Source organism: Meles meles, chromosome 11 (assembly GCF_922984935.1).
Source record: "Meles meles chromosome 11, mMelMel3.1 paternal haplotype, whole genome shotgun sequence".
NCBI classification, from domain to species: Eukaryota; Metazoa; Chordata; class Mammalia; order Carnivora; family Mustelidae; genus Meles; species Meles meles.
The window spans coordinates 72,470,059-72,491,737 of NC_060076.1; the positions used below are offsets into that span (position 1 = coordinate 72,470,059).

Consider the following 21,679-nt stretch of genomic DNA (forward strand, 5'->3'; position numbering starts at 1 on the left):
ACTTGGGTGTGAAGTTGATAAGCAGGTGTTATATTTCCAGTAGGGTTAAAAAAAAAAAAAAAAAAAACTAAGAAAAATAGCCATCTCATCAAGAACAATATGTTGGGCAAGAATGTGCGTGTCCCATGCTCTGACGTGAGTTAACAGGAGATTCCTGACAGCCTCTCCATGTGCTGAGCTGCAGAGACAGCTGCTGAGGTCTGAGCCCTGAGTCTTTATGGAGGTGTAACAACATCTCACCTGACTGGCGAGGACTTAGAGAGAATTATACTCTAGTCCCTGGATTCGAATAGTTTATTTAGGATTGAAAGCAGGGGAAGGCCAAATGCTGAATGCACCACAGCGAAAGAAACCCACATGGACCTGCAAATCCAGTCTTGAGAATATGGCCACTCGTGTGACATGGGGCACATGTCTCATTCACAAAACATTAGGAAAATATAAATGTAATGAGCGTTTTATATGAGAACTTACTGGAGTATTTCAATTTGCCTCTCAAGACTATTTCGATCTTCTGTGTACTCTCGGATTATTTCCAGATCCCTGTAAAACTATATTCTATGTTTGAACCAGAATTAGGTATGCAGTCCTGCCTTATACCTATCCTCCACACTCCTCTTCACCTTTCTCAAAGATCTGTGTCCTTGGCCATGGTTTTCTATCGTTCAGTCCCTCTGTGTGGTCAGCAGCCCCACATGCCTGCATACCCCCCTCTGCTTCCTGTGCAAGGTCTTGTTCTCCCTCCCAAAGCCAGCTCCATTCCTCACAGGACCATGCCCTTCACCTTCTGCTAAACCCCCTCTCCCCAGGCACTCATTACTAGTCCCTGCAACCCAGCCTGCTCTCTCTACTTTGACCCTACCCTGCTCTTTCTCTGCTTTAACGCAATCCCAGCCCAGCTATTTTTCTCCGTCCTTGTGATTCCTTCTCCTCTCCCTGCCTGGCTCTCCCTCCTCACCATAAACCAAAGAGAAGTCCACAGGACCAGGCTCTCTCCATCTGTCATAAAACCATGCTCAGTGATTCCTGTTGCTTTATTACAAAGCTCTGGCCTCCTCTTGGTAATGTCCCCTGAGAACTTCAGCCACTCACTGCCAGCCCCTATTTGGCCCCAGTCTCATTTCTAAGCAGATAATCCCCATCACTAGCTTTCAAAGACTCTCAGGCTCTCAACTGTCATCAATAATAACCTGTCCACTCACTCTATTTATGATAAAGCTAAAAGGTTCCTGGGGTGCCTGGGTAGCTCAGTCATTAAGCATCTGCCTTCAGCTCAGGTCATGATCCCAGGATCCTGGAATCGAGCCGCACATCGGGCTCCCTGCTCTGCTGGAAAGCCTGCTTCTCCCTCTTCCATTCCCCCTGCTTGTGTTCTCTCTCTCACTGTCTCTCTCTATCAAATAAATAAATAAAATCTTTAAAAAAATTAAATTTAAAAAAAGGTTCCCAATTGATGATAGGAATTCCAGCTCCTTAGCCAAAAATGCTGGGCCCTTGCATTATACCCTTAAACTGGCTTTTAAATTTTTAGATTTTAACTTTTACTCTTCCATTCGAAATACCTTTCCCTGTCCAGAGGTCTGAGCACTGTTCCCCAAGCCAGTCTTACCTTTCCCTCTGTTCTTGTCTCTGCCTTGCTTACTGCTCACTTAGAGCAACTCTGAGACTCTTAAGAGGCTCTGAAATGGAGAGACTAAAAGTTTGTATCTCATAGGACATTCTATGGATTGCAAGAGTTAATGCTAGGAAGGTCCTATACACAGTGCCTGCCAGATGTCAGGGCCGCCTGCGTAACCTCACGGACATTGCCCCTGATCCCCCCAACCCCCGATCAGTGCAGGCCAGCTCCTCCCAAGCTGCCCTCAAGCATCTCCTCTCTAATAAATCTCTTCACCTCTTCTGAATAAAAAGGACACTTTATCTACCATCACATGGCAATGGACCCAACCAGCAACATTGCTGGGATTGTTTCTGACACTGCTGAGCTCCTATGAAGCTCCGTAACCTTTCAGCTTCGTGGCTTTCTCAAAGAACTTGAACTTCTCATACAGTAGAGACCATATCTTTGCTTTTCTTTTTTTCATATATTCCACACTCACTACTCCTTCTGTAAGTCAGGAACCTGTATACAATAAGTACTTAAATGTTTCACTCCTGACCATTACAGGACCTTAATTGTGATTAAAGTTTGCAAGCAAATAAAACAAAAAGCATGACATTTTCCCCAAGGGTACAAGTTTATATAGACACATGCACACATATGTATGTATTTTGGATGTATATCTCCATATATGCATTTGTATGGAAATCTGTGAATGCAAATACCCATGTAAGTATCCATATACATGGACATATAGGGGTATATGGATATATATGGATACTTACATAGGAATTTGCATATATATATACACACACATATATATATGTATATGCATACATACATATACATGTATGCATGTACTGCTGTGTGTGTGCACTTCAATTAGCAGAGTGACTGCCGACATTTTAGGTATACTCTTCTATTCCCAATAATTCAAACATCTATTAAGCCCTGCACTCTCCAAAGCAGTCAATAATTATACTAATCAATCTTTTTGTTAAAAAAAAAAAAATTTAACACAAAAATCACCAGGAAATAGGATACTGAAAGTGAAATCTTTGGAAAAGCAAAGAACATACCAGCAAGGCCAATAAATAACCCTTTATGATTACGTAGCTGACTTCATTCACACGGCTGGCCATCTAGACAAACAACCTGCTCAAACTAAAGAATAAAATGCCAAGTTTCATACCTTTCTGAATTCAGAGTCTGATCAGCATAATCACTTTTCAAAGCATCTAATTTGCTCTGAAGAAAGGCTATATTTGTCTGTGATTCTAAAAGATCTTTCTTAACTTTCTGATTTTCCTGAAAGAAAGGAACAGCACAAGCATTAGATTTCGGGCATCTTCCACCTGGGAGAGTCAAGTGTAATGGAAACTCACACACCCCCACACCTCCACAGTCCTTCAAATCTTGGGTGTTCGAAGAACTAGTTACCAATTCAAGGTGATTTGAAAATATCATAAGGTAGTAAAGTCTCAAAAAGCTAAATATTTAAAATTGTTCTTTTTTTTAACGTTTGACATTTGGTGCCAAAATACTCCAGTCAAGACATGATCGTGATGTACTTTAACATGTTATTGGAAAATTAACTCAGATCAGACACGTAAACATCTGTTTTACTCAATGAGAACTATGAATCTACTGACAAATAAGCCATGGAATTAACAGTATTTATCACCGGGCAGACTGGCTTATTTTTACAATAAATTTCATCACCTACCATTTGTGAGTTTTACACTTAAAAATAGTGTAGTTTTTTTTTAAAAAGTTTATGCTTTTCTTAAAAAAGAAGAAAAAAACACTGGAGGTTTCCAGTAGAAACCTTTTCTTTTCCTTTGAAGACCCCATTCCCATGAAATACCAAATAACATGAAATAAGCCAATACAGGTTACAAGAATGCAAGACGGGCCTCCCAACAGTCAAGTGAATTAAATACATTTCTGGGAGATGGAAACCGGATGGAAATGTGATGACAGAAGAGAAGAGAGCAGGAGCACAGTAGGTCTGGAAGAGGCGTGGGAAAGGTTTTACTACAGAGCAAAGGAGGAGGCAATTAGCTAGGCAGCACCGGCCACCCAACAAATGGAAATGGAGCTTAAAAACAGAGATTAAATTTGTGTATTAAGGCATGCAGCCCGCAGCCCCCAGGCCATCCTCTCTTACACTAGCAAAGAATAGCACATAATCAGACTCAACTCCCAAGGCAGTAAGACAGGGCTTGTCTTTTTAAAAAGAACAGAAGTGGGTGCCTGGATGGCACAGTCAGTTAAGCATCCAACTCTTGGTTTGGGCTCAAGTCCTGATTTCAGGGTCATGAGATAGAGCTCTGCCTCAGGTTTGGTGCTCAGCGTGGAGTCTGTTTCAGATTCTCTGCCTCTCCTTCTGCCCCCACTCTCTCCTTTCAAACAAATAAATAAAAATCTTTAAAAAGAAAAAGAGAACGGGGAGGAGTCAAGAAGGCGGAGAAGTAGCAGGCTGAGACTACATCAGGTAGCAGGAGATCAGCTCCATAGCTTATCTAAACATTGCAAACACCTACAAATCCAATGGGAGATCGAAGAGAAGAAGAACAGCAATTCTAGAAATAGAAAATCAACCACTTTCTGAAAGGTAGGACTGGCAGAGAAGGGAATCCAAAATGACGGGAAGATAGACCACGGGGGGAGGGGCCGGCTCCCGGCAAGCCGCGGAGGAACGGAGCACAAAATCAGGACTTTTAAAAGTCTGTTCCACTGAGGGACATTGCTCCAGAGGCTAAACTGGGGTGAAGCCCACGCGGGGTCAGCATGGCCCCAGGTCCCGCAGGGTCACAGAAGGATCAGGGGTGTCGGAGTGTCGCAGAGCTTGCAAGTATTAGAACGGGGAAGCCAGCCACAGAGACAGAGTCGAGGACTGAGCTCTCAGCTTGGGGTTACCTTGAACCGGTCGCGGGCTGGGAGAGCTCAGAGCGCGGCTGGAGGCTGGGGATACAAGAGTGATTGGGTGCTGTTTTCTGGTGGTGCACTGAGTCGTGGGGCCTCGGGCTCTGGGCTCCTCTGGACCGGAGACTGGGAGGCTGCCATTTTCATTCCCGTCCTCCGGAACTCTACAGAAAGCGTTCAGGGAACAAAAGCTTCCGAAAGCAAACCTGAGCTGATTACTTAGTCCGGCTCCTGGTAAGGGCGGTACAATTCCGCCTCGGGCAAAGACACCTGAGAGTCACTCCAACAGGCGCCTCCCCGAGAAGATCAACAAAAAGGGATCATTCCATTTTTGGAAGTTCATCTACCAAGGAGCAGGTTCAAGACCAAGGACAGCAGTGGAATTATAGAGGAGGAGAAAGCAAAGCACGGAACTCATGGCTTTCTCCCCATGATTCTTTAGTCTTGCAGTTAATTTAATTTTTTTTTCAATTTTTTTTCTTCTGTTAAATATTTTAAACTTTTACCCTTTTCTTTTTTAACGTTTTTTTTTTAAGATTTTATTTATTTATTTGAAAGACAGAAATTACAAGTAGGCGGAGAGGCAGGCAGAGAGAGAGAGGAGGAAGCAAGCTCCCTACTGAGCAGAGAGCCCGATGCGGGGCTCAATCCCAGGACCCTGGAATCATGACCTGAGCCGAAGGCAGAGGCTTTAACCCACTGAGTCACCCAGGTGCCCCTTTTTTAATGTTTTTTAACTAGTTTATCTAATATATATATATATATTTTCTTTCTCTTTTATATTTTTTCTTTATTCGTTTTCTTTTTTTATTTTTTTTTTTCTGAACCTCCTTTTATCCCCTTTCTCCCCCCCACGATTTGGGGTCTCTTCTGATTTGGTTAAAGCGCATTTTTCTGGGGTCTTTGCCACCCTTTTAGTATTTTACTTGCTCCTTCATATACTCTTATCTGGACAAAATGACAAGGCAGAAAAATTCACCACAAAAAAAAGAACAAGAGGCAGTACCGAAGGCTAGGGACCTAATCAATACAGATTGGTAATATGTCAGATCTAGAGTTCAGAATAACGATTCTCAAGGTTCTAGCCTGGCTCAAAAAAGGCATGGAAGATATTAGAGAAACCCTCTCTGGAGAAAATAAAAGAACTAAAATCTAACCAAGTTGAAATCAAAAAAGCTATTAATGAGGTGCAATCAAAAATGGAGGCTCTCACTGCAAGACTAAAAGCTTTTGCACAGCAAAGGAAACAGTTAACAAAACCAAAAGACAACAGACAGAATGGGAAAAGATGTTTGCAAACGACATATCAGATAAAGGGCTAGTGTCCAAAATCTATATGGAACATAGCAAACTCAACACCCAAAGAACAAACAATCCAATCAAGAAATGGGCAGAGGTTTGGCTCAGGTCATGATCTCAGGGTCCTTGGATTGAGCCCCGCATTGGGCTCTCTGCTCAGCGGGGAGCCTGCTTCCCCCACCCCTCTCTACTTGCCTCTCCGTCTACTTGTGATCTCTCTATATATATCAAATAAGTAAAATCTTTAAAAAAAAAATGGGCAGAGTACAGAACAGACATTTCTGCAAAGAAGACATCCAGATGGCCAACAGACACATGAAAAAGTGCTCCACATCACTCGGCATCAGGGAAATACAAATCAAAACCACAATGAGATATCACCTCACACCAGTCAGAATGGCTAAAATTAACAAGTCAGGAAATGACAGATGCTGGCGAGGATGCGGAGAAAGGGGAACCCTCCTCCACTGTTGGTGGGAATGCAAGCTGGTGCAACCACTCTGGAAAACAGCATGGAGGTTCCTCAAAATGTTGAAAATAGAACTACCCTATGACCCAGCAATTGCACTACTGGGTATTTACCCTAAAGATACAAATGTAGTGATCTGAAGTGGCACGTGTACCTGAATGTTAATAGCAGCAATGTCTACAATAGCCAAACTATGGAAAAACCTAGATGTCCATCAACAGATGAATGGATAAAGAAGACGTGGTATATATACACAATGGTATACTCTGCAGTCATCAAAAGAAATGAAATCTTGCCATTTGCAATGACGTGGATGGAACTAGAGGGTATCGTGCTTATTGAAATAAGTCAATCGGAGAAAGACAACTATCATATGATCTCCCTGATATGAGGACATGGGGGGTTAGGGGATAGGAGAAGATAGGATAGGAGAAGAATAAAGGAAATGAGATGGGATTGCGAGGGAAACAAACTGTAAGTGACTCTTAATCTCACAAAACAAACTGAGGGTTGCTGGGGGGAGGGGGGTTTGGGAGAGGGAGAGTGGGGTTATGGACATTGGGGAGGGTATGGGCTATGGTGAGTGCTGTGAAGTGTGTAAACCTGGCGATTCATAGACCTGTACCCCTGGGGATAAAAATACATTATATATTTATAAAAAAATAAGAAATAAATAAAAATTAAAAAAAAAAAGAAAGAAAAAGAACTGAATGACCCCTATACAGTGTCCTAAGGCTTCTTATCCATTCCGGTCATCGGGGTCCCCTATTCTAACAGCCAGCTTCACACACACAACTCCTAGGAAGACACCCTCTCAGGGAGGAGGTCCCAAGGTAAACAGACCTAATTTACCTATGTGCACAGGAATCCTACAACAGCTACCTAAAATGTTCAGAAATTCCAGGATGATGTATGTGTAGTGAGTTCAAAAAACAATCAGTCCAATAAGAACTGAAGTTTTGGAGACTCAAAAATTAACATTTTGAAGGAGAAAACACAAATTCCATGCATTGGGAAGAATAAATAAGAAGCTGGAAGGCATCAGTGGATGATATCCTGAAGATGCCAAAGTTTCTTTTTACAAGAAACCAAAAACTCAACTACAAGAAAGTCATGATCCAAATACAGAGCTAACTGAGATGTGGCAAAATGTGGAACTGATGTCACATTCCAACTTGACCATGAAGCTAGGAGCCTTCCCTTCTGAGTGGTATGGGGATAATGAATGGAGAGAAAGAAATGCACTTGCAGCAAGCTGGCTCACTTCTGGGCTCGACAATGAGATTATTTAGAGTCCTAACAAAGGAAATGTTTGCTAGTGGCTTTTAACTTTTTGAGAGTCCACCTAAAAACAAAATAAAGACAACTTAATGATGATGATAAAACAGATACAAAGGCCGTCAATTTGGCAACAGAAAGACCAAAGGCAGGGTCATGAAGGTGGGAAAGGGACAGAAAGAGGAACTCTGGAGGAAGAAAAGGGCAATTATCCTCTCATCCCACAAAACCAGTGATACAGAGCAGAGCTATTATTATTATTGTTAAGATGCGAGTTCTCCCCATATTGATCTATAAATGCAAAGAAATCAAATCAACCTCCAGAAGGTTTGGGTTTTGTTTTTTTGTTTTTAAGAAATTGACAAGGTGATGCTCTGGAAATTAAAGGATCTAAAATAGCCAAGACAACTTTGAAAAAGAACAAAGTTGAAGAACTAATATTACTTGATTTCAAGACTTATTATAAAGCAATAGTCACCAAAACAATGTAATACTGGCATAAAGCAATCAATGGAACACACCAGAGAGCCCAGAAATAAAGCCACACAAATACATTAAATCAACGTGGGACAAAGTGCAAAGGCAATTCAGTGGAGAACAAATAATCTCCAACAAATGGTGCTAGAACAACTGGATATACACCTGCAAAAAAATATGAACTTTGACCCACATCTTGCAAAATGGATCCTAAACTTAGTATCTAAAATAAATAAAATTTACAGAAGAAAACAGCAGAATAATCTTTGTGACCTTCTGTTAGGCAAAGATTTCTTAGATGCCAAAAGCATGATCCATTAAAGAAAAATTGACAAATCAGACCTCATCAAAATGAAAAATTTTTACTCTTCAAAATACACTGTTGGGAGAATGAAAAGACAAGTCACCGTGGGGAAAGAATTTTAAAATCAGAATATATAAAGAGCTCTCAAAACTCCGTAACAGGGGCGCTTGGGTGGTGCATTCAGTTAAGTGTCTGACTCTTGATTTTTTGTCAGATCAGATCTCGAGGTCCTGGGGTCGGGCTCTGTGCGGAGTCGGCTTGAGATTCTCTCCCCATCTCTGTCTGCCCCTCTTGCTCATGCTCTAATAAATAAGTCTAAAAGAAAACTGTATTTAAAAAATAATCACAAAACCCTGCATAATAAGAAAACCACCTAATTTTCAAAGTGAACAAAAGATTTTAACAGACATTTCATGGAAGAAGATACCCAGTGGTTGCCTGGCAAGGAGGGCAGAGGAGGGAGGAAGAGAAGCATGACAAAGGGGCCTGAGGAAACTTAGATGGTGGACGGATACACCCTTATCTTGACTGTGGTGGTGGATTCATGGAGTATGGGTACAGCCAGCGTTATCATATTCTGTAAATATGCAGCTCCTTGTGTGTCAATTCTACTTCAAGAAAGCCACTACAGTCTAAAATACTTACCTGAAGCAAGGGAATAACACCGTAGGGGCAAAAGGAGTCAAGGTCAGGAAGAGGTGAATATGGCCAGAGGACTGCGAGGGAGAATCAAGGAGAAGGGGAGACTTTCTCTAAGCTTGGTTGAGTTCGGGAAAATGGAAAGGAGGGGCAAAGAAAACAGATAGAGAGAAGGAAGAGCAGAGAGAACGAAGAGCGATGATCACGCCGGACCAGAGCTGTGTGGTGCAGAACCACAGGGAGCCGAGCTGAGCCAAACATGAAGCTACAGGGTGTGGGGGCCCTGGTAAGGGCTCCAACACCAACCACAAGTCTGCTGGTTAAGAAGCAGTGAGACTGATGGCAGGAGAGCACGTGCGCTTGTAAGTGTTCGATGAAGGAATGAGCACACAGATTAAATGCACGGAGAGGGAAAAAAGGCAGAAAAAATATACATGAATTTCCTGTTTCTAGACTACAACAAATGGAGTGCTAACAGAAGAATGGGATCTCCACTGCACTAAAGCGGGCCCATGGACTCTGACCACTGACTCTGCTGAACATGACGTCCCAACAGTTACTCAACTTGCCAGTAAGAGATACGACAATGAAGAGACCCGAAGTCATATATGGGGTACAGCAGACCAAGGCAAAGAATCTGGAAGGACACAAAGCACGAAGAACCACGGAAAAGAGCAGGCCGGCCACAGCCAGGATGCAGGCCTCAGGCCCGGTGCTAGGCACTCATGTACATCATCAGGCTGGGCCTCCGTAAAGCAGGCTGGTGCATTACCCCATTCTAACAATGGCACCACCAAGGTCAGAGGTCAGGTTATTTTCCCAGGGCCACCTGCCTGGGCAAAGGCAAAGCCAGGAAGCACATTAAGGTCAGATGCCAATACTCAGGCCCTTCTCACTTCATGCTTCTGCCTCTTGGAGGAACAGGGCAAATGAATAGAGAATGTTCAACCCAACATTAACCTTACAGGTAAGTCTATTTTCTACTTCTAGTAAACATTCATCACCCAGCTGTAGTTTATAAGGAAAAAAGACAAACATTGCTTCTATGGAAATCAGTGAAGGTAAGCAAGTTTCGACTATAGAGTTCACTCAGTGATGAATAAAAGTACTTTTTATTATAAAACATTGAGGTTCGCAGACAGAATTTTAATTCCCTGCAATCTAGATTTAAAGTTGGCAGTGGGCATGGTCGGGGAGACTGTGGCATAAGAGCTGAGCCACCCTTCTCTACCCCAGGGGGGCTCTGCCTTCTTCCTCCGGCCTCCACTCTCACAGCACCTCCACAGAGCGGCTCCTGACCCGCCGACCTCTTCTCTCCATCGTTGCTGACCACACTTGCTCTTTACTCATAGCTCCTGAAATTATCTACTTTATTTGATTATTTATTATCTCTCTCTCCCCTCGCTCTACCCCCAAAACCACTACCAAAAATAGCCCTCATGGAAAACCCTGCCCGGTGCCCAGTCTGTAAAAGGCAATCCATCGGGAATCGTGGAAAGAAAGGGCCAATCCCACAAACTCACATCTTTACGCATCTTGTGTTCTGCTGCCTGAATCCTCTGATCCATTTCCTCTTCCAGGGGAAGGCTGCATGGCTGCCTTGTCCTGGGCTCTGAAATTCAAGAGGGTGCACACCTTTTCACTGCAACATGCAGAGATAACTTCAACCTTGTCTATCTCAACCCCTATGTTACACATGAGAAGAAACACACTATTTTAAGTAATATTCCCTGTTCTTCCACATAGTAAAACAGGATTGGCACTTTGACCATTTGGGTGTAAAATAACAGTAATACTAGATATTTAGTAAATGGTATAAATTAGACAAAATAGTGTTAACCTAGATTGTGGCAAAGAACAGCTAAAGATATCAAATCACTGGGAAGCTGTTGATAAATTCTGAAAATCCTTTTTGCTTCCACGACTGACAATCCTGGACCAAAAAAAAAAAAAAAGGAACCCTACGGCAAACAGATCTTTGGATAGAATTTTGAAATGCTTTATAGAAAACACACAATGTTATATGCTCCGATTAGAAGGGGATAAAAGGAATCTGAACAATTACTTCTAATCATTTCCCTAAAGTTCTAGCATAAAAATAGTCTTTACATTAGAAAAATTCTGTTTCCTTTACTAATCCCCAAATCACCTCTCTACAGATGCAGAGCACACTGATTTGCCAAAAAGTTAGAAATGGGAACATGTCATTGAGGAGAGTTGTGGCATAGTTTTCCGGAGCAACTGGCTGGTATGGAGACATCTGTCACACTCTACAATGGTCGAGGCTGCAGACGAAACCCTAAAAAATGTATTTTTTATTCTCTCTCTCTGATGTATGTCCTATTATCTACGTTTCTCATTCATAAGTCTTGCCTATTCAACTAGATGACAGAGCCGCCACGGGATTTAGACGGTCAATGACATGACATTGATAAAAAGTAGAGAGGCGAACCATAAGAGACTATGTACTCTGAAAAACAACCTGAGGGTTTTGAAGGGTCAGGGGTGGGAGGTTGGGGGAACAGGTGGTGGGTAATGGGGAGGGCACGTTTTGCATGGAGCACTGGGTGTTGTGCAAAAAGAATGAATACTGTTACACTGAAAAAATAAATAAAATGAAAAAAAAAAAAGAAAAAAAAAAAAAAGTAGAGAACAGAACCTAACATGGGGCGCCTGGGTGGCTCATTGGGTTAAAGCCTCTGCCTGTCATGATCCCAGGGTCCTGGGATCGAGCCCCACGTCGGGCTCTCTGCTCAGCAGGGAGCCTGCTTCCTTTCCTCTCTCTGCCTGCCTCTCTGCCTACTTGTGATCTCTGTCAAATAAATAAATAAAATCTTAAAAAAATTAAAAAAAAAAAAGAACCTAACATAAGATGTCCTGTCTCCCAGTTTGATGGCTCTGCGACACCATTTTTCCTGCTTTCCACTTGCTGGCTCCCTTGTTAACAAAGTCTGTGCGTACATTACTTTAATTTCTATATAAAGGTCCAAGTGAGTCCTGAGGGGTGGGGAGAAGGCCCCAAAATAAAATTCTTGAGTGACTTACTGCTATTTTCCCCTTGTGTTTTCTTCATTCTTACCTGACAGCCCGCCTGAAGAGATGTTAACCTCATTTGGAAAGTTAGCTATTTCTGGTTTGTTTATAAATACCTGCTATATGACATCTAAGAACTACTTATCCCCACAGAAAGTTTGTTTGGTTTGCTCAACTCTGGGACTATTAAACAGCCAAGTCCCACATCCCTCTTCCCCCTATTACCATTTTTCCAACCACTCCCTCTCGATATCCAGGACTGCTCCTGAATGTGTTCTTTCTGCCTTCCTCACTTCTGAGCAACATTTTTTTTTTTTAATAAGTCAGGTATCAGTCTATAACGACACTGTGTTTGCCCCAGCAATTCCTAGCTCATAATGAAATGTCTGTTGTGAATTCCTAGCTCATAGTGAAATGTCTGGTGTGATGAAGACTGTCCACTCTATCCTAGTCCAGGGCTCCCATCCGGACACTGCCCATCCTTCAGGTCCAAGTGCAGAGTGAAAAGATAGAGATCTGCCCCCATCCACAACCCCAGGTAAGGATGATGGTCCTCAGCTAAGAACACAGGAGAACGTCACAGTCACCATGGAAAGCACTCCAGTGAGGTCTCTGGTAGTTGGGACAGAGCCTGACTTTGGCTCCCACTCCAAAGCTGAGCAGCAGGGAGACGACAAGCAGGAACACAGCTCAGCACATGTAAGACATTCCCTCTGCAGAGGGACATCTCATGATGAGAATGAAGAATGACATTCTTTTTTCCCTTGTGGGTTTATATGGTACTATCCTTAAAGGTCACATATAAATTTGTGTGTGTGTGTGTGCACATGCGTGTGCATGGATGTTTGTCTCTTTTAAGAGATAATCTTGGACACTCTAAAATGTCTGATTCACAGACCCACTCAATAAGTGGGTCTGGGGGCGCCTGAGTGGCTCAGTGGGTTAGGGCCTCTGCCTTCGGCTCAGGTCATGATCCCAGGGTCCTGGGATCCAGCCCCACATCGGGCTCTCTGCTCTGCGGGGAGCCTGCTTCCTCCTCTCTCTCTGTCTAGTTGTGATTTCTCTCTGTCAAATAAATAAAATAAAATAAAATAAAATAAAATAAAATAAAATAAAATAAAATAAAAAAATAAGTGGGTCTGTGAATCACGCCTAGTTTACAGAATTTGGAGTTCATAGGACCGCCCTACTCTCCTACTGAAAACCCCTAGAAGACAAATTTGAGAGAAAATTTCAGACTCAGGAACAGAAATGTTCATGATACCTCTACTCTCACATGACTCCAGAACTATAAAAAGTCCTATGTAGCATCAGTGTTTGAAAACACTCCTATATTTTAATTCCCTTCACTTAAACTCCAAACGGTTAACTAGATAGCTTCATCATCATGTGGAAGGAAAGAATAAAGAGACTGAGGCATACCCTCTCCTGCCCCCTTGCAAGTGGGGTGCATCCTATCAAAGGGGCCTTTACAAGTTCTGGGCAGAGGCCAGCAGGACGCGCCTCACCCTCAGAAACACTGGTGAAATGGCCACCACGAGAAGCCACTATGGGGCACAACAGCCAGGAATTACAAGAAACAAAATGCTCTCTTTCCCCCTAAAGCCAGAGGACTGCAGTCCTTCTGGGGAACAAAGAGGCTGACATCTGGACTGTAACACAGGTAATCCCTTCCTCTGCCCTGGACTGCTGGTCAGACCAGTAAGATATCCTATGTAAACCAGCTACGGCTCACACAAGCCATAGGACAGTACGGGCTTACAGCTTTCTGTCTTCCAGTTCAGGCTGGGTGAGGAGGGCCGGAGACAGGAAGAATCCCACCACTGAGCACCCACCATGTGGTCAGCCTGGGGTGGGGGGCTCCACCCAGGACATCATCTCCTGGCCCTCCACACCCTGAGAATGTGGACGTTTACAGTTTCGTTCTGCAGACGCAGGAACCTGCCCAAAGTCACACACCGGCCCATGACCAGGCTGGGCTTCAAGGGCTGTCCTGTCTGCCTCTCCAGATGAGACATTTCCGGTAGGCTTCAAGAGGATGGATATACAGTAACACACCTGTCAGAACGGTTCTGTATGGAATCATTGGTCTTGAAAAGTTTATAGGATAGGATCACGGTGACCTACTGATGGACTGCTGGCTGTCCTTACAGCATCCTGCCTGACTCAGCCTTCATGCTGGCCCAGCTTAGGAAGCTCCAGATGCCCGAGGTTCAGGAAATCCACCCACATCATAATGGGATCATGCAGTTCAGCCCACGTGCCTCCTGGACACAGAGCCAGTTAAAGAACTTCCCTATACCACTCAGAAAGGAAGGGCTTTGGGGAACCTGGGTGCCTCAGTCGGTTAAGCGTCTAACTTGGCATTCTAGTACAGCTCATGATCTCAGGGTCATCAACTCGAGCTCTGTGTTGGATTCCACGTCCACATATGAGCCTGCTTAAGATTCTCTCTCCCTCTACCCCTCTGCAACACCCCCACTCACATTCTATCTCTCTCTTTATTAAAAAAAAAAAAAGAAGAAGAAGAGGGGTGCCTAGATGGTTCAGTTGGTTAAGCGTCTGCCTTCAGCTCAGGTCATGATCTCAAGGTCCTGGGGTTGAGCCCCATGTCAGGCTCCCTGCTCAGCGGGAAGCCTGCTTCTCCTTCTCCCACTCCTCCTTGTGTTCCCTCTCTTCTGTCTCTCTCTGTCAAACAAGCAAAGAAATCTTTAACAAAAAAAGAAGAAGAAGAAGAAGAGGAAGAAAGACAGGAAGGACTTCAATATCTCTTCACTGCAATGGGCAGGTTTTCCATTTCTGTGCTCTGCAGTTTGATCTCATGGATAAAGTTCCTTATAACATGCTCGTACGACTTATTTAGTCTTGGCTCCACAAGGTTGATGTTTAGATACAAGGTACTAACTTGCTCTTTTCTGCCAAAAATAAAAAAATAAAATTAAAAGCTAAATTAAACAAAGTAAAAAATGAAAAGGCAAATTTTCAGAATACTTTCAGGAATGAGACACATAAGAACCAAAAAAAGCAACAATAACAGGAGGACCAGAAAGGAAAGACGAGCAGGCAGGCAGTGATGCTGTGGCACTACTCTCCGTACTACTTTTTTTTTTTTAAGAATTTATTTATTTATCTGACAGAGAGAGAGAGAGAGATATCACAAGCAGGCAGAGACACATGCAGAGAGAGGGGGAAGCAGGCTCCCCACTGAGCAAAGAGCCCAATGCAAGGCTCGATCCCAGGACCCTGAGATCATGACTTGGGCTGAAGGCAGAGCCTTTAACCCACTGGGCAACCCAGGTGCCCTCTCTGTATTTTTAAAATTTTAAAATTTTTAAAACAGCAAATTTATTATTTCCTAGATGTATTGAGGTATGACTGATAAATAAAAACTCTCTATATTTAGGTTTCCCAGTCATGATTTAGTGTTAGAAGATGTAGACTGGTGAGGGAAGAGAAAGGCATAGAGAGGGATTGACAGGAAGGGGCAATTTTTGTTATTACTGCAGGTATTTTTTTTTTAAGATTTTGTTTATTTATTTGACAGAGACACAGCGAGAGGGGGGAAAGGAGCAGGGGGGTGGGAGGGGAGAAGCAGGCTTCCCGCTGAGCAGAGCCAGATACAGTGCCATATCCCAGGACCCTGGAATCACCACCTGAGCCGAAGGCAGACGCTTAAGGACTGAGGCATCCAGGCGCCCCTTGCATGTATTTTTTTTAAGAGAAAGGTAAATGAGGACATCTGATTGGCTCAGCTGGTACAGCATGCGACTCTTGATCTCAAGATCATAAGTTCAAGCCCCATACTGGGCATGGACCCCACTTGAATGAATGAAAGAATGAATAAATAAATAAGTAGAAATAGAAATAGAACTTGAAAAAAGAAAGGTAATAAGAGGTACAGGAAAAACAGGTAACCATTAAACTGATGAATAACATGTTCCACTAATCCCTTATAAGACATATTTCAGCCTTTATGATCATGAGAGTGAATGTACCTGTTATTTTATGGTCAGTTAAAAATTACTTCATATAAATTCACATGTATTGGGGTGCCTGGGTGGCTCAGTGGGTTAAAGCCTCTGCCTTCGGCTCAGGTCATGATCCCAGGGTCCTGGGATCGAGCCCCACGTCAGGCTCTCTGCTCAGCAGAGAGCCTGCTTCCTCCTCTCTCTCTGTCTGTTGCTCTGCCTACTTGTGGTCTCTCTCTGTCAAATGAATAAATAAAATATTAAAAAAAATTCACATGTATTTATATGTGACAATCCTAGCTGTCATTACTAACTTTTATTAAAAGACACATATTCCAGAGTCGTTTCAAAAGAAAAACTGGGCAGCTCAGCTGCTGGAGGACAAAGGAGCGAGTCAGTGGGGCTAGCAGTGTTTTTGATTCAAGTTCAGTGGCTGATACCATAAGGGTACAGAGAGAAGACTCTGTGAAGACACAGGAAGGTGGCCATCCAAAAGCCAAGGAGATAGGCCTCATCAAGAACAAACCCCACAGGCACCTTGATCTGAGACTTCGAGCCTCCAGAACTGTATGAAAATAAATTTCAGCTGTTTAAGCCACCAGTCTCGTATTTGTTACTAGAAATTCATAGGCAACCACAGCAAACAACAAAAGGTCCAACGTCCCAGAGTGACTTAGTGGCAGAGCTGGGATTCCACCCCCCGTCTGAAGCCGAAGACCACATGATTCTCCAGAACGTTATTTTTACTTCCCAATTGTGTTAAAGCATCTGAGCCGTGGCAGAAGAAATGGGATCCAAAATTAATTCACAGAACTACAAACCCCTGAAAAATATGAGGTGTATATTAACCTAGAGGCTTAGTTAAGCATGGCCTCAAGATGTGTCCGTGAGCTATAAACTCCCCCAGGTTTACGCTTATAAATAAACTTCTCTGTCTGTGCAGAGGCCAATTATGATTGAAGAGAACTGCTCAAGTGCAATATTATTAATAAAGCTGCAGGATTAAGGCACTTTATTTGATATAAGATGCAGGAAGCGGCCATCATCCTTCCCATCAGAGCTGAATACAAACACTAGTTGCAATAGTGAGCTGTATTTACTGGAGCAGTGAACAAAACAAACAAAAATGCTCTTGTACTGTCCCAAGCAATTTCAATGCATAACAGGATTATTAACTTCTTGCCTTTTGTCAGTTACTGATCACCAGCAAGATACAAAACATAAAAACTTTCTCCTTAATAGGAACCTGCCTGTCAGAGATGGCTATTAAGATATTGTCACCTAGAGTCCTTGCTTCTCGACTAAGAGCCCAACAAAATGTTCACAAGCACAGGTCACCAGATTTCAGGACTTTCTGCAAATTTCAAAAATAAGAAAGAAACACAATAATTTATAAAACTTTTGCTGGTCTTCACATTATAGAGTTTCATAAATGGTATTATGAAAAATATCTGCCAGATATTTTAGCAGAAATATGTGATTATGGTTAATTATTGTGCGATAGACTACATGAATACTCATCTATCCTGCTTCCTATTACAGGCACACTTCCCAGAACACCAGGCAGGTAGACAAGGGTCATGTGACTAGCTCTGGTAAACGGTAAAATGTGTTGGCCACTTCCATACTTGTTCCCTAAAATCCTTCATTAGATTTGAGCTTCTATTCATTCATATTCTCCCTCTTTCTCTCTCTCTCAGCATCTCTCCCTCCATCCCCCTTCCCACTTCTTCTCTACCGTCCTCCATCTCTCTTCCTCACCCCTACAGCAGAAGTGAAGAATTTCAATATGGCGAAGCCATGCGAGAGAATGTGCTTGGCTTCCTGAATCACCACACTGAGCTTAAGTGCTCAGCAGGGCTGTATGACCGCCTCAATCTGAATGACATACAAGAAAGAAATGTTTGTATTTTGTAAAGCCACTAGGACTTGGAACTTCTTTGTCACAGTCAGTTTGAACTTAAAAGGTTGGCATAATAGTTTCCTATTTTGTTTTCGTTTTTTTTTTAATTATCCTCTTCCAGATTAAATTACTTCTTCATCTTTTTCCTTGATAACTTAACTATGTAAAAGCTTCCATGACCAGGGTAAATCTTTAGCACCACCACCCGCTCTCTCTCAGGGAACAAAAGACTACTCGGAAGCATCCTTTACTGAGGCAGACACTTATTAGGCACCTTACATATGCAGTCCAGGCAGTGATCCAGAAGTTACATGCACTAGTCACTTAATCCTCACAGCAACGCTAAAAAGAAGTTACCACCAGCATCCTGTTTACCAAAGAGGAAACTGAGGCAGAGACAGCTAAATACTATCCTGGTAGCAGAGTCAGGATTCCAACTCAGCCCATCTGGCTCCAGAGTCCAGCTTCCCACAAAAGAACTAGCCCTTTGTGCTGAAACTAAATGCTGAGCTGGTCTTAAGGGACCCCAAGGGCATGTTTCCACTTAAGAAAATTTAACATAACAAGATTTTTTAAAAATTGCTTTGGAGGAGGCTATGCATTATTGCTGCAAGGACTATCCACATTACAAAGGGTCTCCTTTAAATAATGACTGCATGATGAGGATTAAAATGAGGTAATCTTATAAAATTTTGTTTACCTACAGCTATTTGGTTGAAAGCACTATTGCAGACAATAAGGCCCCCTCCCACGCTCCCCAGCCCCCATATATCTGTGTATTTCATTTGGTCTGTTTCCGTGAAACTAGAGAACCATGTGGATTATGCCAAGAGACAGCCAACAGAACATACTTGGCTATTCTGACATCTGATGAAAAAAACAAAACAAAAATTTAAAAAAAAAAACCAAACACCTTACTGCTGCAAGAGATGATACCTGGTCCCTCTCTGTGAGCTTTAAATGCTATGCCTTACCCTAGCAGCTAAACACATGCGGGTCCTTCCGCTCAAAGGCTTGGTGCCAAGACAATCTTTGTTCTGCTCCTAAGAGTGCCACAGGCACGGCCTCCCCCGGTGTCCTTGCTCCCCACATCAAAGGTTAAGCAAGCAGAGAATGCACAATGCTGCACACACAGCTCTGTTTCCTTCTGGCCTGACCCCAGGTGGCACATGTGAGGACTGAGAATCATGCCTTGTGGTGACAAGGACCAAAACGCTTTTGATTCACTGAGTCTGGGGCCTCATCTCACACAGCTACATTTGGTTATAAATACCACCCAGAGCGGTTTACAGGTGCATTTGACAAACACTAGGTAAAAATTAAGGGTCAAGCCATAGGTTTTAGTCAATCAAGACAACACACATTCTCTACCCTTCTGTGCCAAGAAAGTCTCTAATACTAAACATAATCTAATTTATGTCTGAAGGAAGAGAGTGAATAAAAGGCAGAGAAAGACATCAGAGAAATACAGATCAGAGAAAAACACACCCTGAATTACCAATTAGATTTAGATGTTTAAAACCTGGGCCTATAATATTACACAGCCATCCAAAAAAAAAAAAAAAAAAAAGAAAGAAATCATTCCATTTGCAACAACGTGGATGGGACTAGAGGGTATTGTGCTAAGTGAAATGTCAATCAGAGGAAGACAATTATCGTATGATCTCACTCCTATGTGGAATTTAAGAAAAATAAAAAACAGGGTCATAGGGGAAGAGAAGAAAAAATAAAAGATAAAACCAGAGAGGGAGAAAAACCGTAAGAGACTCTTAATCATAGAAAACAAACTGAGGGTTGCTGGAGGGGAGGGGATGGAGGGTTGGGGTAACAGGGTGATGGACATTAAGGAGGACATGTGATGTAATGAGCACTGGGTGTTATATAAGACTGATGAATCACAGCCCTGTACCTCTGAAACAATAATACATTATGTGTTAATTAACTGCATTTAAATAAAAAAAATTAAATTAAAAAAATCTGAGCCTATGAATCTCAATTGATAAATTACAAGATGACTTGTTAAAAAAAAATAAAGACAGTAAGACAGTGGGGGTGGGTAATTACCGATGAACAATTCACAACTTAGAATTTTACAATGGTCCGGGGGAAATAAGCATTTTAAGTCACAAATATTCCCACTGAGACTGAAAAGGCTATTACATGAACTTAGAAGAAAAACAGGTCCACTTAGGATGTGTACAAATTATAAAAGGGTGACATATTTTCACAGGATTGACACTTACCATATACAGACATATCTACATCGACGTGTACACACCGGAGTAGTGCACTGAGAATGCCTGGACACCTCAGCTCTACAGACACCTCTGGGTAATAGTCAAGCACAGATAATGGCACTGCACACTAAGGAACACGATGACCCAGTAAGATCGTTAGGAAAACTGTCTCTTAGATCCCGAGTCTCACTGCATTAAGCATTAAAATAGGGGGCTAACGTAGTCATTCAAACATAAGTCAATTAGATCTAAAACTCAAGACAGTTTTCTACGAACAAAAGCTAACAGTATAAAGCCACCAATGTCTGCATTATCCCATACCAACATCCGCCATAAGAAAACTGACATTACGGGGCGCCTGGGTGGCTCAGTGGATTAAGCCGCTGCCTTCGGCTCAGGTCATGATCTCAGAGTCCTGGGATCGAGCCCCGCATCGGGCTCTCTGCTCTGCAGGGAGCCTGCTTCCTCCTCTCTCTCTGCCTGCCTCTCTGCCTACTTGTGATCTCTCTCTCTCTGTCAAATAAATAAAATAAAATCTTTAAAAAAAAAAAAAAAGAAAAAAAAAGAAAACTGACATTATGATCCCACCATCTGAGTGCAGGAAATTAAAACACCCATGCCACCTAAGGCATGGATGCTAGATCCTGGAAGTAAAATGTTAAGAAACAGACTGGCTTCCTTTCCCCCATTAGACCCATCATGAAAATTAAGTACAAGATATTCTGGCAGTATAGACAGGGGAACATGACCAGCACTTGGGGGATAGCCTGAGGGATGAGTAGATGTCAATTAGGCAGCCAGTGGGAAAGGGGTGAGGGGGTGGTGGCCAGTCCCAGGCACCGATAACCACAGGCTGAAGGGGCAGGATTGGGGGGAGGGTGGGTAAGGCAGCCGCTCCTACAACCAGAAGAAGTTGCTGGGGCTGGAAAGCCAGGAGCAGGGGAGGTGGCAACAGCATCAGACGTGGACATGGGGTGAGAAGTCAGCAGGAGCCAGAAGACACAGCAAAGACATGGGAGGACACACTGGAAGTGTTACATGGAAGCAATGACTTGATCAAGTCTGCATCTTAACTACTCCCATCTTCAGAAACTTTTGGCTGAAGCAGAAAAATGAGCACAGGATTTTGCAACAAGTCTGTGGGGGGAAAAAAATAAAGCTAAGTCCAGTGTCACTGAATCCAGAAATGTACAACTTCAGAAGATTTCATGAACTTCGACTTTTCTTTGTTACAGAATATGTAAAATTATAGACAATTAGAATCTGATCATACCAACAGATTACCTGAACAGAATAGAGAGCCCATAAAGAGACCTGCCTGAATACAGTCAGCAGATATTTGACAAAGGAGCAAAGGTAATACAGGAGCAAAGATAGTCTTTTCAACAAGTGGTGCTAGAACAACTGGGCTTCCGCTTGAAAAAGAACAAATATAGACACAAACATTAAATCATTCACCAAAATGAAGTCAAAATGGATCATAGACCTAAACATAAAATGCAAAACTATAAAACTTTGAGAAGATAAGGAGAAAACCTAGATGA

General features: G+C 42.7%; 1 protein-coding gene across 1 annotated transcript in view; it reads right to left on the minus strand.

The window, feature by feature from the left end:
• The window catches only part of LOC123952601 (ras and EF-hand domain-containing protein-like), a 71,443-nt gene that overhangs the window by 19,564 nt on the left and 30,200 nt on the right, over nucleotides 1–21,679 (minus strand). Inside the window, 2 exon segments of the mRNA XM_046021855.1 lie at nucleotides 2,793–2,908; nucleotides 14,804–14,942. Coding sequence (XP_045877811.1) covers nucleotides 2,793–2,908; nucleotides 14,804–14,942 — 255 coding nt within the window.